The sequence below is a fragment of the Lactuca saligna genome, chromosome 5 (genome assembly GCF_052625555.1).
Source record: "Lactuca saligna cultivar CGN05327 chromosome 5, ASM5262555v1, whole genome shotgun sequence".
NCBI lineage: Eukaryota > Viridiplantae > Streptophyta > Magnoliopsida > Asterales > Asteraceae > Lactuca > Lactuca saligna.
This window is the reverse complement of record NC_136421.1, coordinates 71,390,368-71,407,845: the sequence shown is the minus strand read 5'-3', so window position 1 is coordinate 71,407,845 and position 17,478 is coordinate 71,390,368. Positions and strand designations below refer to the sequence as shown.

The following is a 17,478-nucleotide window of genomic DNA, read 5'->3' as shown; positions in this document are numbered from 1 at the left end:
GAAACTGACTGGGACCTTGTCCCCTGCATCGGACCGAAGTCCGGACTAATTGGGGCCTTGCCCCCTGCATCAGATCGAAATCCGGAAACTGACTGAACTTAGTATAGCATAACATATCAACTAGCATGAACACATATACTGCATACTGCATCGGGCCGTAGCCCGGAACACATAACACATAACAAATATCACATAAATCCTGTCTGAGCCACGAAGGCATCAAACATACTAACTACTGCATCGGACCGAAGTCCGGAAACTACTTCTAACTGAACGGGTCGGCATTGTGGCCGTAGACCCGTTCCTACTGGAAGGAAACTCACCTGCACTGGCTGAACTTGCTGATGATCTCACTAGCTGCTGCCCGGCAACTCACTGAACTCCTGCTCCCCTTGCTCCCTGAACTACCAATATCAAAGCAATACTGAGTCTAACTGACCCCCGAAAGATAACCAAGTCAACCCTGGTCAAAGTCAACCTTCCAGGTCAACCCTACTCGCCGAGTCACCCTACTGACTCGCCGAGTACAAAATGTTCAGATTCCTTCCATTCGCATCTCGATTCGCCGAGTCAGTCCATGACTCGCCGAGTGTACTGGTTTCTGAGTCCTGACCTGTCCAACTCACTGAGTCTCCACCTGACCCACTGATTTGAGTCTCAACTCGAAGGGTTTGGGGTTTCGCAACCAGACTCGCCGAGTACAAGGCAATCTTCATCTGACTCGACGAGCTGTTCATCCCACTCGTCGAGTTGCTCAACTACTTCATGCTACTCGCCGAGTCCATTCAAAGGACTCACCGAGTCCATTCGAATCCCTCTACATGCAGAGGGCTATTGAGTCATGCATGGACTCAAAACTGTAGATCTACCCTTCCCAAGCCTATTCCTCACGTAAAGTTGCAAACTTTACGTGTAGAGAATGAGATCTAGACAAAATACACCATGAAATAGGGTTTAAGGCAAAGAGGATTCATGATCCACTCAAGGGCTGATACTTTGTGCTTCTCACGACCATCACATGCTTAGATCTGAAGTAGCAACTTCAGATCTGGCTTCTAACTTGAAAGAATAACATCATGGCTAAAAACTCCAACAACAACACATAGATCTAGGTGCAAAGAGGGGTCCAAGAACTAGTTTATTACCTCCAAATGCTCAGAATGAACTCACAATCCTAGATCTATAGTCCTTTCTTGCTCCTCCAAGCTCCTTCTTCCTTCTTCAAGCTTCAATGCACCTTCCAAGTCAATAAATGGATCAATCAATGGATGTGACGGCTAGGGTTTGATGTCATGGGTGAAAGAGGCACTAAAGGAACCTTAGGGAAGAGAATGCGGCATTTAAATAGGCTCCAAGTCCCGATTTTAGGGTTTTCCTCGTTCAGACCAGACTCACCGAGTCGGTCGCTTACTCCTCGACCCGGATCCCGCTCGGACTCGCCGAGTCTCCCCTTAAAATTGGGGTTTTCTTTCTTTTCTTGGCTTTCCAAACTTTGGGTGTTACACTTAGAGGATTCAGGATGATTCTTAAGAAAAGTACGGATAAGTGTGGAAGGTAGTATTGGGCCCGTACTACTGAAAGCACAAGATCCATACTCGAATCAAAGAAAGTCACGAAGATTACATGGGGTCTCCATAATGAGAAATTCTTTGGGCATGTTATGATCCTTTGTGTGGTTGCTTTTCAGTATGGTGACAAGCATTCGTGGATGAGGTTCTGGTTCAGGTTCTGATGTTGAGCCGATTGATGAAAGGATACATGAGTTTGTTATGTTTAAGGTTACTCACATTATTTTGGATGTGACTCGTGTGATGTTTAGAGGATTATGGAGCTACTGGATGAGCGGGTTAGGGATTTTAGTGCAGAGATTGCAGCTGGTCAAATCGGAGCACAAACACTCTATCTTCGGGAGTTCAAGTCTTGCGGAGCCCCATAGTTCCTCAAGGAGAAGGACCGTATTGCTAGTAGGCAGTGGATTACTGACATGGGAGATGCTCGACGGGCTAGTAACTACTTTGAGGGGTTGAAGGCGGGATTTGCATTCTACCTTCAGAGGGATATAACTCGTGATTGGATTGTTGTTGAGGCCTCACAAGACTTATAAGAGGAGTTAACTCGCCTTATTAGACATATCTCTGATATGTTGGTCACCAAGTTTGAGGAGAAGATTGCATCCGTCCAATCAACTGACAGGATTGATAAGGTAACACAGGAGTGAGAGCTTGGTTTATAGATACAGCTAGGAAAGAGGAAGTGGACTCGTGACCCGATTCTGCTAGCAACATCTAAGAAGCTTAATGTTGTCGTATTAAGTATTGGAGGCCAAAGGGACCATGACACTTACGTTAAGGGTGGAGGAACCCACGAGCCTATGCACTGCAAGTTCATATGTGGCAGGTGCGGACGGAAGGGCCATGTTCGCCATGACTGCACCCTAGAGGTAGAGTTATGTCATTGTTATCATCAGGCTGGTGATATTAGGGCAAATTGCCCACGTTTGACGAATGGGGCGGTTCAGACCCCATCATCCGCGATTTTTCAAGAAGTAGAATCAGGACCTCAGGACCTCATGTGCGTGTGGATCTCGCATCGGAAGCCTCTGAGCAAAGATCTTGTTGTAGCTGGTTGTCCCTATTCAACAATGAAGATAGGGGTTCAAAGGTGCTTGTGCTCCTCAGGTAAAGAGAAAGAGACAAGAAAATTATAAAAACAATGATGTCTTTCTAAGCACAATCAACAAGCGAAGTATTACTTGACACGCTCCAGAAACTCGTAACGCACAAACCCTAAATGATTATGGTTTCTGTCGCGAAGATGCATCACAACGACATGATCTGTTGAGCAAAGAAGGTAAGATGGTTCCTCGTCAATATGAGGGGATTCTCTAGCAATATGCAAGGGTTCATCATTGATGTTGTTATAGGGGTTATCCGACAAAAGGAGGTCGCAAAAGGCAAAGGGAAGTCAGATGATGATATGGGTAATTGAAATGACATATTGTGAACACAATAGTGGGGAAGATGCCATTAGGAAAAAAGTAGGATCACTTATTATATTTCCTTAATAATAAAAAAACACTACTATCTTCTAAATAAGTTTTAAAACATAAGTATATGGTAAATATTTATTAAAATACAATACTTTGGTAAAGAAAACTCATCATAATCTATCTTTAAGGGAAGACGGAGTCATATGCAGTTTGGATGATGGGATGGGGCGGTATCGACAGGTTGTGGTGGGTTGGACGGATTTATGCTTTGCAACTGGTTGGTGAACATGCTTCAATCCTTTACTCCTCATGCATTGAGGACTTGTACTAAAATAATTTTGTATGTTGGTAAATTAGTTTGTATATTTTTAATATTTTATAAATTAGTTTTGTATAATTTTTATTAGTATGTGTTTATTTTAAAATTAAAAATTAAGTGTATTGAAAAAAATAAGATTTTCATATGTTTTGAGTTAGAAAAGATGATAGAAAGGAAAGAGAAAAACTGATATGAAATTAAAAGTTATAAAAAAAAACGTTATAAACTCATCTGAGTAACCCTAATGTTACAAAACTATATATAGCAACGAGCTTACTTCAATTTCCAAAACACATTTATTCATTATTTACCAACACATAACATATGCTGTGTTTTTATGATAATAGATATGAAGTAGTCGATATAATACAAAAGAATAATAACACATAATTAATTAAGATTCCAAACCCAAAACATTAAACCTATTGTGCATCACCACATGTTCTTTGTAAATCCGAAACCCTCACTTCACATATCCCAAAGCAGACCATGAACATGCACACACAACGTTTTTTTTTTTTTTTTCCCTCTTATTCGCAATTTACATTTTAGCTTCCCAACACCTGAAAAAATTAAAATATTTATTAAAAAAAAAAACAGAAAACAGCAATATAAGAAGTAGGTGAAATGTGAAAATAAACCTCTAAAATACATCCAAAGCATTATCCAACATGGCACCATCTTCCCATTGAATATCTTTCGCTGTCGAATCTTTTCCAATCAACTCAAGTGGTGAATCCAGCTCTGGTGGGCTCTACATGGAAATGTTTCATGGATTAATAATAATAATAATTAATAAAAAAATGAATGAAAGTAAAGTAAAGTAAAGTAGATTAGAAAATTAGATAGCATACCATGCATCGGATTAAAGGCCAATTAATTCCACGGAAAAATGCGTGTTCTTTTATTGCATTGGAACCACCGATTGATCCTAAACGGCTTCCAGGGTCTCTGTTCAATAATCCATGAATCAGCTGTCTTGCTGCAAGGCTCACCTAAAAAAAAATTAAAAATTAAAAGGTTAGGGTTAATTTGGTCTTTTTGACTAGTTAGAAATTTTGCATATAGTTTAGACTCTTACGGGAATGCTACTTGGAAATGTGAGGTCTTTATGCAAGATGTTTGCAAATGTCTTCTGCCTATTCTTTCCTCTAAATGGTGTACGACCATACAACATCTCATATAATAAAATACCTGAAATTAAAAAAAAAAAAAAAAAAAAGAATATAATAAAAAATTAGTTAAAGTATTGAAATAATGAATTAATGGGTAAAAGAAGGTAATTCAAAGAATGCATGAAAATTAATAAGCTTGCTTACCCACTGCCCACCAGTCAATAGCACTGGAGTGGCCGGCTCCTGTTATGATTTCCTGAAATAATTTCAAAGGGTAAAAATAAATTCCATGAGTAAGTGAAATTACGTAAATGCCCTTTGAGTGCTTTTTCGTACCGGAGCAATGTATTCTTCTGTGCCAACGAATGAATTAGATTGTGTAGAAGGTTCTGCAACAAATGTAGGTGGTGGTTGGCTTCTGGATCTTCTTCTTTTGAGCTGAGGGTGTTTTATAACCTGCAAAATTAAAATTAACATAAGACAAAAATAAATAAATAAATAAATCAAGAATCTTGTAAGAATATAAGTTAGATTTTTTAGATAGAAGAGGACAATATTACATACTTGGGGTTTACATTGAGTTCTGAATGATAAATCAAAGTCACTCAATACAACATGTCCATCTGTTTGAAGTAATATATTCTCCGGTTTCAAGTCCCTATAGATGATACCTGAAAAAAAAATTGAATAAAAGATGTAAGGGGTAAAATGGGAATATAACAAATTAACAATTGAATGAGATTGGATGAAGAGATACCTAAACAATGGAGATACTCTAACCCAATTACAACCTCAGCTGCATAGAATCTGCAGATACAAATAAAAAAATGAGGGGTAGGGGTAAAACGGGAATAAACATGCATACAACAACATCAAACCACAGATGAAATGTATAAGAGGGCAGGTTTTTTCATCGTTTATTAAAAATAATAGTATTTTTGAATCTTTAGCATCTATTTCCTATTAAACAGAAAATGAAGGGTAGAAAGGTCTTTTAAAATGTGAATAGGAAGTACCTTGCAGAATCTTCTTTGAATAATTTCAAAGGCTGTTTGTCAAGCAGAGCAAATAATTCTCCTCCAGGGCAAAAGTCTGTTATCAAACAGACATGTGTTGCAGTCTGAGAAGATGTTAACATGTTAGCATATAGTTATAGATTATAATAATTAAACCTAATTATAAATTTAAAATAATTACTACCAATTATTTAAAACATTAAATTGAAACCTCAAAAGATGTGTAGAGTGTTGGAAGGAAAGGGTGATCCAGTAGCCCGATTATTTCCCTTTCAATGCAAGCTCGATGAACCTACAATTTATTTACATAAAAAAAAAAAAAAAAATCAAGTTTCAAAAACTATACAAATTTTAAATCATAATAAAAAAAAAATAGAATATTGTTTTTTACAAACATTAAACATACCTTGTTTCTGTTCATCATTACTGCTTTATCCATTGCTTTCATGGCAAAAAGTTCACCGGTATTTTTTAGTTCAACCAAATGAACACTACAATAAAGCAATTTAATTATTCATAGTGAGAAACTTTAGAAAATATAAACCCTAACTCTATTTTTTTTTTCCTTTTTGATTAAATTGTTAAAAAAATTGATTATAATGGAAATTGGAAAAGTCAATGAACATATTAAGACAATATACCTTCCGGTATCTCCACTTCCCAAAGGTCTGATAGGTTTGAAATGATCAAGTCCGATTATTTCACCATTTGCAGTGATCTACAAAACAATAAAAAAAAAAGGTAAAAAAAAATTGTTGCATTTAAAAAAATAATAATAATAAAAGTTACCTTTTGTATAGCTTTCCATGAAGAATTGTACTTTTTGTGGGGCCTAGGAAAGACAGGTTGAGAGTGGATAGCCCACAGGTCCTCTGGCCTCTGAAATTATTCATCAGCCAAAAATAAGTAAAAACATATACTAAAGGTAATAAAAAAAAAGGTTAATTTCATTAATCTCATAAAAAGCCTTATATTGTGTTTTTTTAAAGCCTTATATTGTGTTTTTTTCCGGAAAAAAAAAATGTCTGAAAAAAACTTTGTATTTTTTCATTTTTTTCAATCTGACCCTTTTAGTAATTTTTTTTTCCGAAAAAAAGAAAAAGAAATCTCTTATAAAGTCCCAATATTTTGGGTCATTTTACGGTTTCATTTCAACTTTTATTTTTTGAACAGAAACGTCTCGTTTATTTTATATTTTGCCAAAATTAACAAAAAAGTCTTTATTTTTTTTTTCTTTCAACAAATTATCGTATAAATTTAGATAATCGGGACTTTTCTGTTCAGAAGATAAATGTTGGGATTAAACCGTAAAACGACCCAAAATATTAGGACTTTATCAAAGATTTCCCAATAAAAATTGTAAAATGTGAGGGTTTTTTCGAAAAAACTAAAAAGGTTGAGGGTTTCTTCGCAAAAAAAAAAAAAGACAAAGTTAAGGGTTTATTGGAAAAAATGAAAAAATACAAGGTCCTTTTTAGGTAAAAAATAAAGTTGAGGTTTAATTCGAAAAAAAACACAAAATACAAAGTTTTTTACAAAATTAACCCAAAAAAAGATGACATGGTAAATTGATAAATATTTTATCATTTTGATATGTAATATTTTCACGTGTCATTTTTAATATTATAATATATTTATTATTTACAAGTAGAATACTAAGGAAAGACGAGTACCTTACCAAGTTGGCATCAGGAAGTTCTCTAACAGCTTCATCAACATTTTCTGCAGTAGCTTTGACCTGGTCAAACACAACAATTTTAAACATTTTAAAATATTTGAAAAGAAAAGGCTAATATATTATTATATATATTAAAAGACAACAATAAAAAAAATATACCAACTTAGCACTTTGTTTCTCTGTGGTGTCTGAAAGTCGATTCCTTAATGGTTCCACATTACCACTTCCATCTAATTGGACTCCAATAAAATATTGAAGTTCTCCCTGAATTTTAAAAGTAATTAAAATTGACTCAAATTACATAATGCAACCATATATTTAATAAATTTTTGTACTTTACCTTTTGGTCACGCATAGGTTGCAAGTGAAATAAATTCCAAAATTTCTTCCCTGATTTGAACAACAGACAAAATAAATCAATCAACATAAACCCAATCATTAGAGTAAATTACATTTTTGTCACTGACTATAGCTGATTTTTGCAATTTGGTCCCAAAAATACAATCATCTTACTTGAAACATAGACCATAAATGTGATATAAACCACAAATAAGGAGAAAAATTGCAAGAGAAACTTTTTGGGACCAAAATAGAAAAGATCAGCTATACTAAGGGACCAAATGTGTAAATATTTCTTGAAATTAAGAAATATGAAATTATAGCTCACCACTCTTTGTATAGTTAATCAACTGTACAGTAATTTCCCTTTGTTCTCTGATAGCAGCTCGTATTTTATCAACAGTTCCTTGATCAGTTTCAGGTCCTTGTAGAAACCTGCAATTTCTTCCTAAAATTTCCTCACGTGTAAACTCTGTCAACTCAAGGAAGCTATCTGATGCGAAAATCTGCATATCAAGTAGGAGATTTAGGGTTCCATTTTTATGATCTGAAACAAAAAGAATGTTTAATCATGTTCTTACGATGGGGTTATCAGGAAGCCTAGGATCTGTGATCACAAAATTCTTTTCAATACGTTCAAGTGTAGTTGCTAAATCAATCCCTTGACGCATGTCCCTCATTCTTTCCATACGACCCCAGCTATCAGTTCGTGATAAATCTTTAGTCATTAACTCTTCAGGCTCGATAGTTGGTTGAAACTCATGAGTCGAAGATCTTCCTTTGAATCTGTGTAGGTTATTCAACGATTTTGACATTGATTTAGGGTTTAAATAAATCAAATCAACTTCAGAAAATAGATATAAGCTCACCCCATTAGGGAACTGCGTATTGATTTCCTGGATTTGGATGCACTCCAAGAGCTTGTAGGGGTTGAATCACCTTTAGGATCAAGGAGAGGTGTTTCTCTTCCTGGTGTATTCATGTTTATGTTCAATTTTTCTAATGATGGTGAAATTGGGGATTCCACGATCTTCTCCACGATTTCTGTTTTGCTTGACTGATTGTTAGTTCGTGGACGCTCAACAGTCTGTACAACCTCCACAATATCACCCAGAGCTGTTTCCTTCTGACGAGCTGTCCATGGCGAAAATTAAAGCTTCAAAAAAACACTTTGATTCATAATATACACAGCAAAAACAACAGATCGATCTACGAACCATCATAGCGAATTAACGACGTTGGCAATCCGTTTGGGCGTAATTCCTTCTCATTCACACCTTCAGTGTACTTGCTGACTTCTACTTGCATTCTGTGAATTCACAGTAACAATATGATCATAAACATCAAACTATAACCTAAAATAGTACAGTTCCACGGAATGCGAAATTTGCCTAATATTATTACGATTGAAGTAGATCAGAAGATAAATTACCCGATGAATTTGATGGTTTTTCCGTTTTCATCTTTGATCGGAGTGACAGTGAGTAGATTCCAGAAAGGAGTGCCATCTTTTTTGTAGTTGTAGAGCCTGCCGCAGTAGCTAGTTCCGGTTTTGACTGCATGTCGTATTTTATCCACCTCCTTCTGATCCGTCTCCTTCCCCTGTAGAAACCGGCTGATCCAACAAACATCAATTTCAGAGAGCTTCTTAACTTTCTAAAATGGCGTCTGTTGTGTTTTGTGTAAATCGGAATTGAGATGCTAATATGAATGTGATACACTGATAGAATCACTGTAACGGCACACCGGTGCACCAGGATCTCCGACGGAGCTTGGTGCACCACCGTCCCACTCCGGTTGTTTCATTATGAATCGAATCGATCGACCGAATTTTGTACATTTGAACGTTACATATTTCTTATGCCAAAAAAGTGTAGTTAAAATATATTTAAATAAATAAATAAAATAATATTATAATTCCAAAAAAGTTATATATGATAGTAAATAAAATATAGACAAATTTAATTTGAGTAATAACACTTGTTTGACATATAAATGATATTTGATATAACAAAACTAAATAAATAGTCTACAAACATAACGTAATTCTATCACATATTCTTGTTCAAAAAAAATTAAATTCATATAATACTTACTAGTTTACAAACTTGTATATATTCATGCATTTGGATAATTATATATTTTTAGCATTTTTACATTTGAAGTTAATATATAATCTGATAATACTTTGGGTTAACTAAAGACAAACTTTGAAAGTTTGACATGTAAAGGATATTAGGCAAAAATCTAAACATATAAAGATAGACATGTTAAGGTTATTAGACAAAAATCTAAACATTAGATCCAAACAACACACGATTCTATCACATGTTAACGTGGAATCATGTTTATGTGTTTGATTGAAACTTGAAAAAATTTGTCTTGTTGTTTGATTTATTTTATAATTAAATTATTATTTTTAATGATTATTTAGATAGTAGTTAATGTCTAACTAAAAAAGAAAATTAAATACTTTAGTGACAAAAATCATAAAATCATAAAAATACATTTTACTTTTTCTAGATAACTTGTCGCATCTTATTTATTAAAAAATAAAAGAACATAGTAATTTAATCATCAGAAAAATGGTTAAATGATTATAGTTATAAAATTACAAGTATTTTTATTTTCAAATTCTGACATAGTATATATAAAACGCAAGGCATAGCGTATTAGCATTACCAGTTTCTACCAATGACCTCTTTTGAAGAATAACCAGTCATCGTAAAGAAGCCGCTGCTAGCATACATAATCGGGCAATCCGGCTTAGTGGCGTCGGAGACGACGAATGTCTGTTGAAGAGTAGCCAGAGCATCCTTCAATTCCTGCGAGACTCGCGGTTGATTCAAATCGTCGGAATTCCTCCACGACGACGATGAGCTCCGCTTGTTTCTCTCCTCATCTCCTATCAAACTTGCGACCGCCGTCGCTCCCGGCCATTGCGCCGTCCGTTCGGCGATATGATCGATGTCGTATTCATCTAGATCAGGTGGAGTGATTCTAGCTGTTGGAGGTTTGTTTTGATTTGAATCTCTGTCGAATGCCATCCATTTGTTTGTTGACGTTGGTTTACTACTACTCTTTGTGCTCGATTCAGCATTTGAACTTTCCATTAATCACTGATTTTTAGGGTTTTTATGGTCCCTTCCACCTAAATGTAAAAAACAATAGAAGAACTCAGTTAATAACTTTATTTTGTTTATTTAATCAAAACATATTATATACGCTTAAAATCATGTTAATTACTATAATAACGATTCGATTTTGTTGATAAAACTTTTTTTGGTGTGGTCATTTTCAACCCTGATATTAGATAAATATACAAGAATTATGTAATTTTAACACAAACATCTTTTCCAAGAAATCAGATATACCTTTATTTATTTATTTTTTTATCGAAAAGACTGACTTTAACTTTTTTTATTTTTTATTATTATTATCTAATTTACAAATTTTCGGTCCATAAAAAGGTCATTTCTTAAAAAGTTCTAATTTTTTCTTGGAAATAATTTATGTTTACTTTTTACTATATTTGCTCACTTTTCGGTATGAAAAGGTGATACCACGTAAAAAAACAAAACAAAAAAAACCGTTGTCTTTTGGTTTAAATTATAAATAAACTATGTTGAAAATGAATTATCAAAAATGTTCAATCAATCGGACTCGAATAGTCAAATATCAAATTAACAAAAATGGGTAGTTTTTAAGCATGTGTTGGTGATAATACCTTTTGTCGTATTTTATTAATAATTCTACCCAAATTGTCAATTTAATATCCTAACCATATTCCAAATGAAACAGTTTCACATATCCTAATACCTTTCAATATAATCTAATTTCTTTTTGTTTTATTGGTTATCAATAAAACAACTAACTACACCTCAAAATAATCAAATTGTCTTTAAATTTGATGGATCAAAATTGTCATCACGTATTCAGAATTTTCCAAATTGTAGACGAATAAGCTATAAAGTCAAAACAGTCGAAGCTGTAATGACTTGTAACTTTCGTCTGAATACTTGTAAATGGAGAAGAGTAGATAAATAAACATTAAAGGAAATGAGAGAGTACCTGTGGAAAGGATATAATTGGAAATGATGCAGCAAATGGACGGAAGCAAGTGGAGTTTATGTGTGTGTTTTTGTGAGGGAAAAATGAAAATTTGGAGAGGAGAGATATGGAGAGATAATTTGTTCGTTGAAAAGATAATGTTTAGCCACGTGTCATGATAATAGCCAATAGTGGGATAATTTGGTACGGCTCATACTGTGACCACGCGTCTCCCTTCAAATAATTCCCCTTCATGGTCACATTATATCATATCATGATATACAAAAGAACAAGATTGGGATTTAATGTTTTGTTATGTCTTGTTACCTTATCTTGTTTTGTATAAAGTATAACATATGTTATATTATGTTGTGTTTTATAGATGGAACAATGGAGATAAGAAAATGAGTAAAGAAGGTTATTATTAGTAAAATAAGGTTTTTGTGATGTTTTATGGGATGAGATGATATCAAGGTTTTGTATGGTGATTATATGATATGAAGCATTTTTCATGTACATAATCTCACATGATTTAACTTTGTGGTAGTCTATTATTTTTAAAAAAATATGTTATATTCTACAATGTCATTTGAAATGAAATATACATTTTTATATAAGTGTAACGTTTCCGAAAAGAGTATAAAATGAGAATTTGTTTGTGTTAGAAGGTATATGATATGATTTTTTAAGATAAAGAATTACAAGATTGGTGTAGTATAATATAACAGAAAGTATGAGTTTATCGATAAACACAAGTTTACACATACATGTAAGTTGCAACCAAGCTATGGGGTTCAATGTGACATCTTACACCGTGTATCAAATCATGTAAGTGAAATACCCTATTATAAACATACATTTCAATCAGCATAAACTCATAGACATTATTTATAATGATGTCCAACAAAACAGAAGCATAAATAACCCTTAAGAGCATCAAACATAACTCGATTGTTACAAAAGATAGACAAAACTGTTAGAATTAATTGTATGTTTTATATTTATTGTATAGTGTAGGGGTCTCTCTCTAAATATTATATTTATATATTGCAATGGAATATACAGAAATCTTAACGGGTATTTTTTCACAGTTCAAACATGGTATCGAGCCTACTCTTTTTTCGCCAGTCGTAAGAATCATGTCTCAGCTTCCTCTCTATTGGCGCTCTCTTCCCGGTCTACAATGTTTTTTCGGTGTTGCCTTCCTTGTCGAAGACCACTTTGTCTACTGTCACTTGCTAGTGTCATCCTTACTTGCTACCGGAATTTTTTCTGCAGCACCACTCGTCGCTGCAATTATTAATTGGTGCTACCTAACTCCACTTTTGATCTATGCGCTTCACTGCTCCCTTGGTGTTCACTTAGTCTAATACCAAGGCTACAATCCTTCTACATGCGATTAGTATTCCGATCTTTGTTTTGTCTTTTATTTCATACGTTTTTTTCTATTTTCGGGCTTATATCAACTCCTATCGGTTCCTCGAGTTCCTTACCGGTATCTCATCAGTTAGTTGACGCTGATACAAATGTTAACAACAATTTACTTTTAAATACACAGTTGATGGTTCGAAATACGAATTGTGGCATAGCATCTTTCTTGACATTTGTAAGGGTGCAAAGGTGAGCAGCCACATCAATGCCAAATCTAAACCCTCTAGTGATGATGATGAAGATTGGGAGTGTAACACCCAAAAATCTGAAAGGCCAAAAAAGGAAAGAAAACTCTAAGTCAAAGGGTCAACTCGTCGAGTCCAGGGAGGAACTCGACGAGTCGGAGCGGGATCCGGGAGATCGATTAAGTAGCCGACTCGGCGAGTCGGCAAAGAGGACTCGGCGAGTCCGATCTGAAGAGGGAAACCCTAAATCCGAGACTTTATGCACTATTTAAGCATCTTATTCTCTCCATTAGGGTTCCTTGGAGCCTCTCTCATCCAGAAACTAAAACCCTCAGCCTCCATTGTTTCATATTCAAGTCTCTTGCCATTTTTGGGTGATTTGAAGGAAGAAGGAAGGAAGGAATCATTGGGGCTTCAAGTATTGGCTCTAGATCCAGAGTTTGGGTCACCTTTCAGAGTTATTGAAGGTATTAAGTCGTTACTTTCACCCTTCTTCATCTAGATCTACCTTGGTTATGAGTTTTGGGGCTTTTATGCCATGTTTAAGAACCAATTCGAGTTAGAAGCCCGGATCTAAAGTTGCTACTGCAGATCTAAGCATATCTTGGCCTAGACAAGCATAAAGTAACTACCTTTAGGTTTATTGTAGAGCCTCTTTGTCTTAAACCCTAGTTTATAGTGTTTTGAGCCTAGATCTCCTTAGCAACACGTAAAGTTTGCTACTTTATGTGTGGAATAGGCTTTAGAAGAATGGATCTGCAGTTTGGAGTCCATGCATGACTCAAAAGCCTTTGAATATATGAAGGACTCAATAGACTCGGTGAGTCCTTCGAGTGGACTCGGCGAGTAGGATGAAGATGGAGATGAACTCGACGAGTTGGATGAATAACTCGGCGAGTCTGTTGAAGATTGCCTTGGACTCGGCGAGTCAAGTCGCGAAACCCCAAACCCTTCGAGTTAAGACTCAGATCAGTGAGTTGAGCGGGGACTCAATGAGTTGGACAGGACAGTACTCGGAAATTGGTAGACTTGGCGAGTCAGGGGCTGACTCGGCGAGTCGAGTCGCGAATGAAAGGATTCTTAGTGTCACACCCCAAACCGGAACGACGAAAATGTTCTGGGGTGGATGACGTCATGTCAAGTATCACAACACATGCATTATAGTAATCAAAGTACAACAAAACATTGCATTAATAGTAATAGTTTTACATAGTTCACATAACAGGGTATCAAAGTAATACAGACAAATGTAATAAGAACAACATGGTACTAAGCTATCTTCATCAACAGCTCCGGGGATGTACCTGTCTAATGCTAACCTGAGAATACAAGTTATTTGAAAAGCGAGTATAAACATTTTTGTAGCACCTGGTTCCTGGTATGTAAATCTTATTTGAGTATTTCCATTTTTAGCCTTGGACTCGACGAGTCATAGGTCCGACTTGCTGAGTAGGGACGAGACCCGGGACACGTTTAAGTTGGCGACTCGGCGAGTCCATATCCTGGACTCGACGAGTCACCGCTGTTGGATGAAACCCTAAGTTTCAGGGGTTTGCACCCTATTTAAACCTCATATCCGCCCCTTTCCAGCCCCCATTCACCCCCAGAGCTCCCATCCCCCGTTCTAAGCTTGTTCCTTGAGAGTTTGAGGCTATTGTGTGTGTTCTTGAAGGCTTTGAGGCAAGAAGGAGAAGTAGATCAAGAGGAAGGAGAGCCATCCAAGCATCATTGTGTTCTTTCAGCAGTTTCATTGAGGTATACCCTATTTCCCCATGTTTCCATGCTTAAGGTTTCATTTAAGACATTCTTGAGCCATTCCCCAAGCTAGTATGTGCATAATGTTTCGTAATAAGTTGTTTGGTGTCACACCCCCGAACCAGACGGCGGAAACGTCCGGGGGCTGTTGTGACTCAATTGAATACCATCACAATGAATATACATGAAACATAACATCATACATCACCAAGCATTGGAATAATACAACTGGTAGTGTTCACATTTAGTACATTGTTCCCTAACATTACATGCCCAAAAAGTAGATTGTTCGGTGCTAATTAAACAAGCAGCAAAACGTCACTGAGTACACTTATCCCTTCGATTTATCTGTTACCTGAGAATACAAGTATTTTGAAAAACGTTAACATATGAAATGTTGGTGAGTTCATAAGTAATGTTTGAAATCCAATGTTTGTATTGTTTCGAAAACCACCAGAAAATCCGATATTTTCTGAAAATAGTATAGCGTAAAAAAAATATGTGAAGATCCGTGAGTATGCTTGTTTGTTTTCTATAGATGTAAGCGTACGAGTTGTGAAATTCGGCATGTAGTTCGTAAGTGTACTAGTTGAAAACCCTAGGAAAACCTGACGTTTTCCTATCACTTTGCTTTAATTAGTTTATGTGTTATTGTTTCGTTACGTTAGAGGTATTCGTTGAGCTCTGGAGGCATTGAGTATACAGTGGATGGTGAATTGTTGTAATATCTAGTCGACAACCGTACTAGCGATCCCTTAGGCGTCACTTGCACTTATTCACACGACTCAATCCTCCCGGACTTGTGTAGTCCCACGACCGAAGAGAAAAAGAGAAGGTGCGAAACCCTCGGTATTTCCCTACGTCGTTCAAGACCATTGCAATTGCGAAGGGCCCGAAGCCCAACCCGCAATCGTGAGTTCCCGACTTTACTAGCATCACTGAAGGACCCTTGGGGACCAACAGCACGTTTGCCATTGAAAGTCCTTTTACACGCGGTTAAGTCGTATTAGACCCAACTACATGTAAGCAAGTATCCTTTGGGCCTAAAGATCATGTCATCGGGCTAGCTAGGCTCAACAAGCATGATTCGCAACTTTTGGGCCTAAGGAATGTATGTCGACGTATTGAGTAATTCCACGAGAGTATAGAGTTCCGAGAGTTCCCTATGTGTATTGAGCGTTGTAGTGTTAGTAGTTTTGGATTTGTTATTGATTCGAGACCGAATCAATTCGTTTAACAACGATTTTTGGTATTGTTGTGTATTGTGTCGGTAGTCGCGGTGCCAATAATCGATCAAGTTGCATGTATTGAATTAGCCTTCAAAGTTTTCTGTTTTTTAGCCCCTCATTGTTTGTAAAATTTACTTTTTCAACCCTCTAATTAAATAACTTTTCGGTTTGGTCCTTAAATCATTTTTCTTGACATTTTAACACCAAAAATTATTGAAATTAATATTTTTCAGCATATTTTTCATTGAAAACAGTTTAAGTCCCTGAAATTGCAGTTTTCTCGGTTATAACCCCTCTTTTTCGCAATTTTTACAATTTTGGCCCCAATTGGAAATTTTTTGCAACTTTGGTCCTTTTTAAATTTGAAAAGCATTTTAAACCTTTGAAAAGTACTTGTAACACTAGTAGTCCACTGTTTTACAGAAAAACACAGTTTTGGCCCTCCAAAACAGAAAATTTCGCATAATGGGCCCTATTGGGCCGAAATTGTCATTTTTAGCCCATTAAGCTTGAAATTTATGTTTTAATCCTCCAAAAGAGTATATTTTCAGAAAATACATTATGGAAACTGTTTTGACTCATCTCACCCATCAGATTTTGAAATATTTCATTTTGGGCCCTTCAACTTTGTATTTTTAACATTTATGTCTAAAAAAATGAGTTTTTAGCCCAAAGTATGTATTGTTAAGCCACTTAGCTATTTTTCTTGGTATACTTTGTATGTAGTAGTATGTTTTATGTTAATATCATTTAACATAAAGGATATCTCGGTTTTTAGTGATTTATGACTAGATCCAACATCATAATCATACCAAACACACATATAAGCATAGAAATTATACAAGGCATACACATAATGATAGATCTACACCTTTGCTTGTATTCTCCCCCACAAAAACTTATAAAAACCGAAAATAAGGGGGTATGAAGCTCACCTTTGGATGTTGATTCGGTTTTTGAAGAAAGGATGGAAGAAAGCTTGGTGATTTTTGACCCTAGCACCCTTTGATGAAGATTTCGAGTTTGTGGAGTTCTAAGACACAAGTTTATGATTTCATGAGAGTTAAGAAGAGATTTTTGGAGACAAGAAGGAGTCCAAAGCATGGATCCAAGCATTAACTTACCTAGATAATGATTTTGGTGATGGATTCTCCTTGTGAAGCTCTTGATTCACGGAATTTTTTGAAGGAGGAGGGAGGATTGTTCCTTGAGAATTCTAGAGAGAGTTTGTGAGAGATTTGTGTGTGTGTGTGTGTGTGTTTCGGCCGAGAGTGAGTGAGAGAAGAGAGAAATAGACCCTTGAGGTGATATGCATGGAAACATGGAATGGGTTGCATGGAGATCCAAAAGACAATAATGAGGTGTCAATTAC

General features: G+C 35.8%; 1 protein-coding gene across 1 annotated transcript; it reads right to left on the bottom strand.

Moving 5' to 3' along the window:
* Nucleotides 1–3,590: 3,590 nt before the first annotated feature.
* PHOT2 (phototropin 2) lies at nt 3,591–11,679 on the bottom strand. The gene is made up of 23 exons (XM_078958239.1): nt 11,528–11,679; nt 10,139–10,607; nt 8,889–9,071; nt 8,674–8,765; nt 8,326–8,590; nt 8,038–8,242; nt 7,785–7,962; nt 7,458–7,507; nt 7,277–7,381; nt 7,118–7,177; nt 6,229–6,318; nt 6,081–6,157; nt 5,846–5,930; nt 5,651–5,731; nt 5,440–5,543; nt 5,181–5,230; nt 4,988–5,094; nt 4,760–4,879; nt 4,628–4,679; nt 4,390–4,502; nt 4,163–4,303; nt 3,950–4,062; nt 3,591–3,871 (listed from the first exon to the last, which is right to left on the bottom strand). The coding sequence occupies exons 2-22, from the start codon at nt 10,567–10,569 to the stop codon at nt 3,952–3,954; spliced, it is 2,700 nt and encodes an 899-aa protein (XP_078814365.1). The 5' UTR covers nt 10,570–10,607; nt 11,528–11,679; the 3' UTR covers nt 3,591–3,871; nt 3,950–3,951.
* Nucleotides 11,680–17,478: the final 5,799 nt, after the last annotated feature.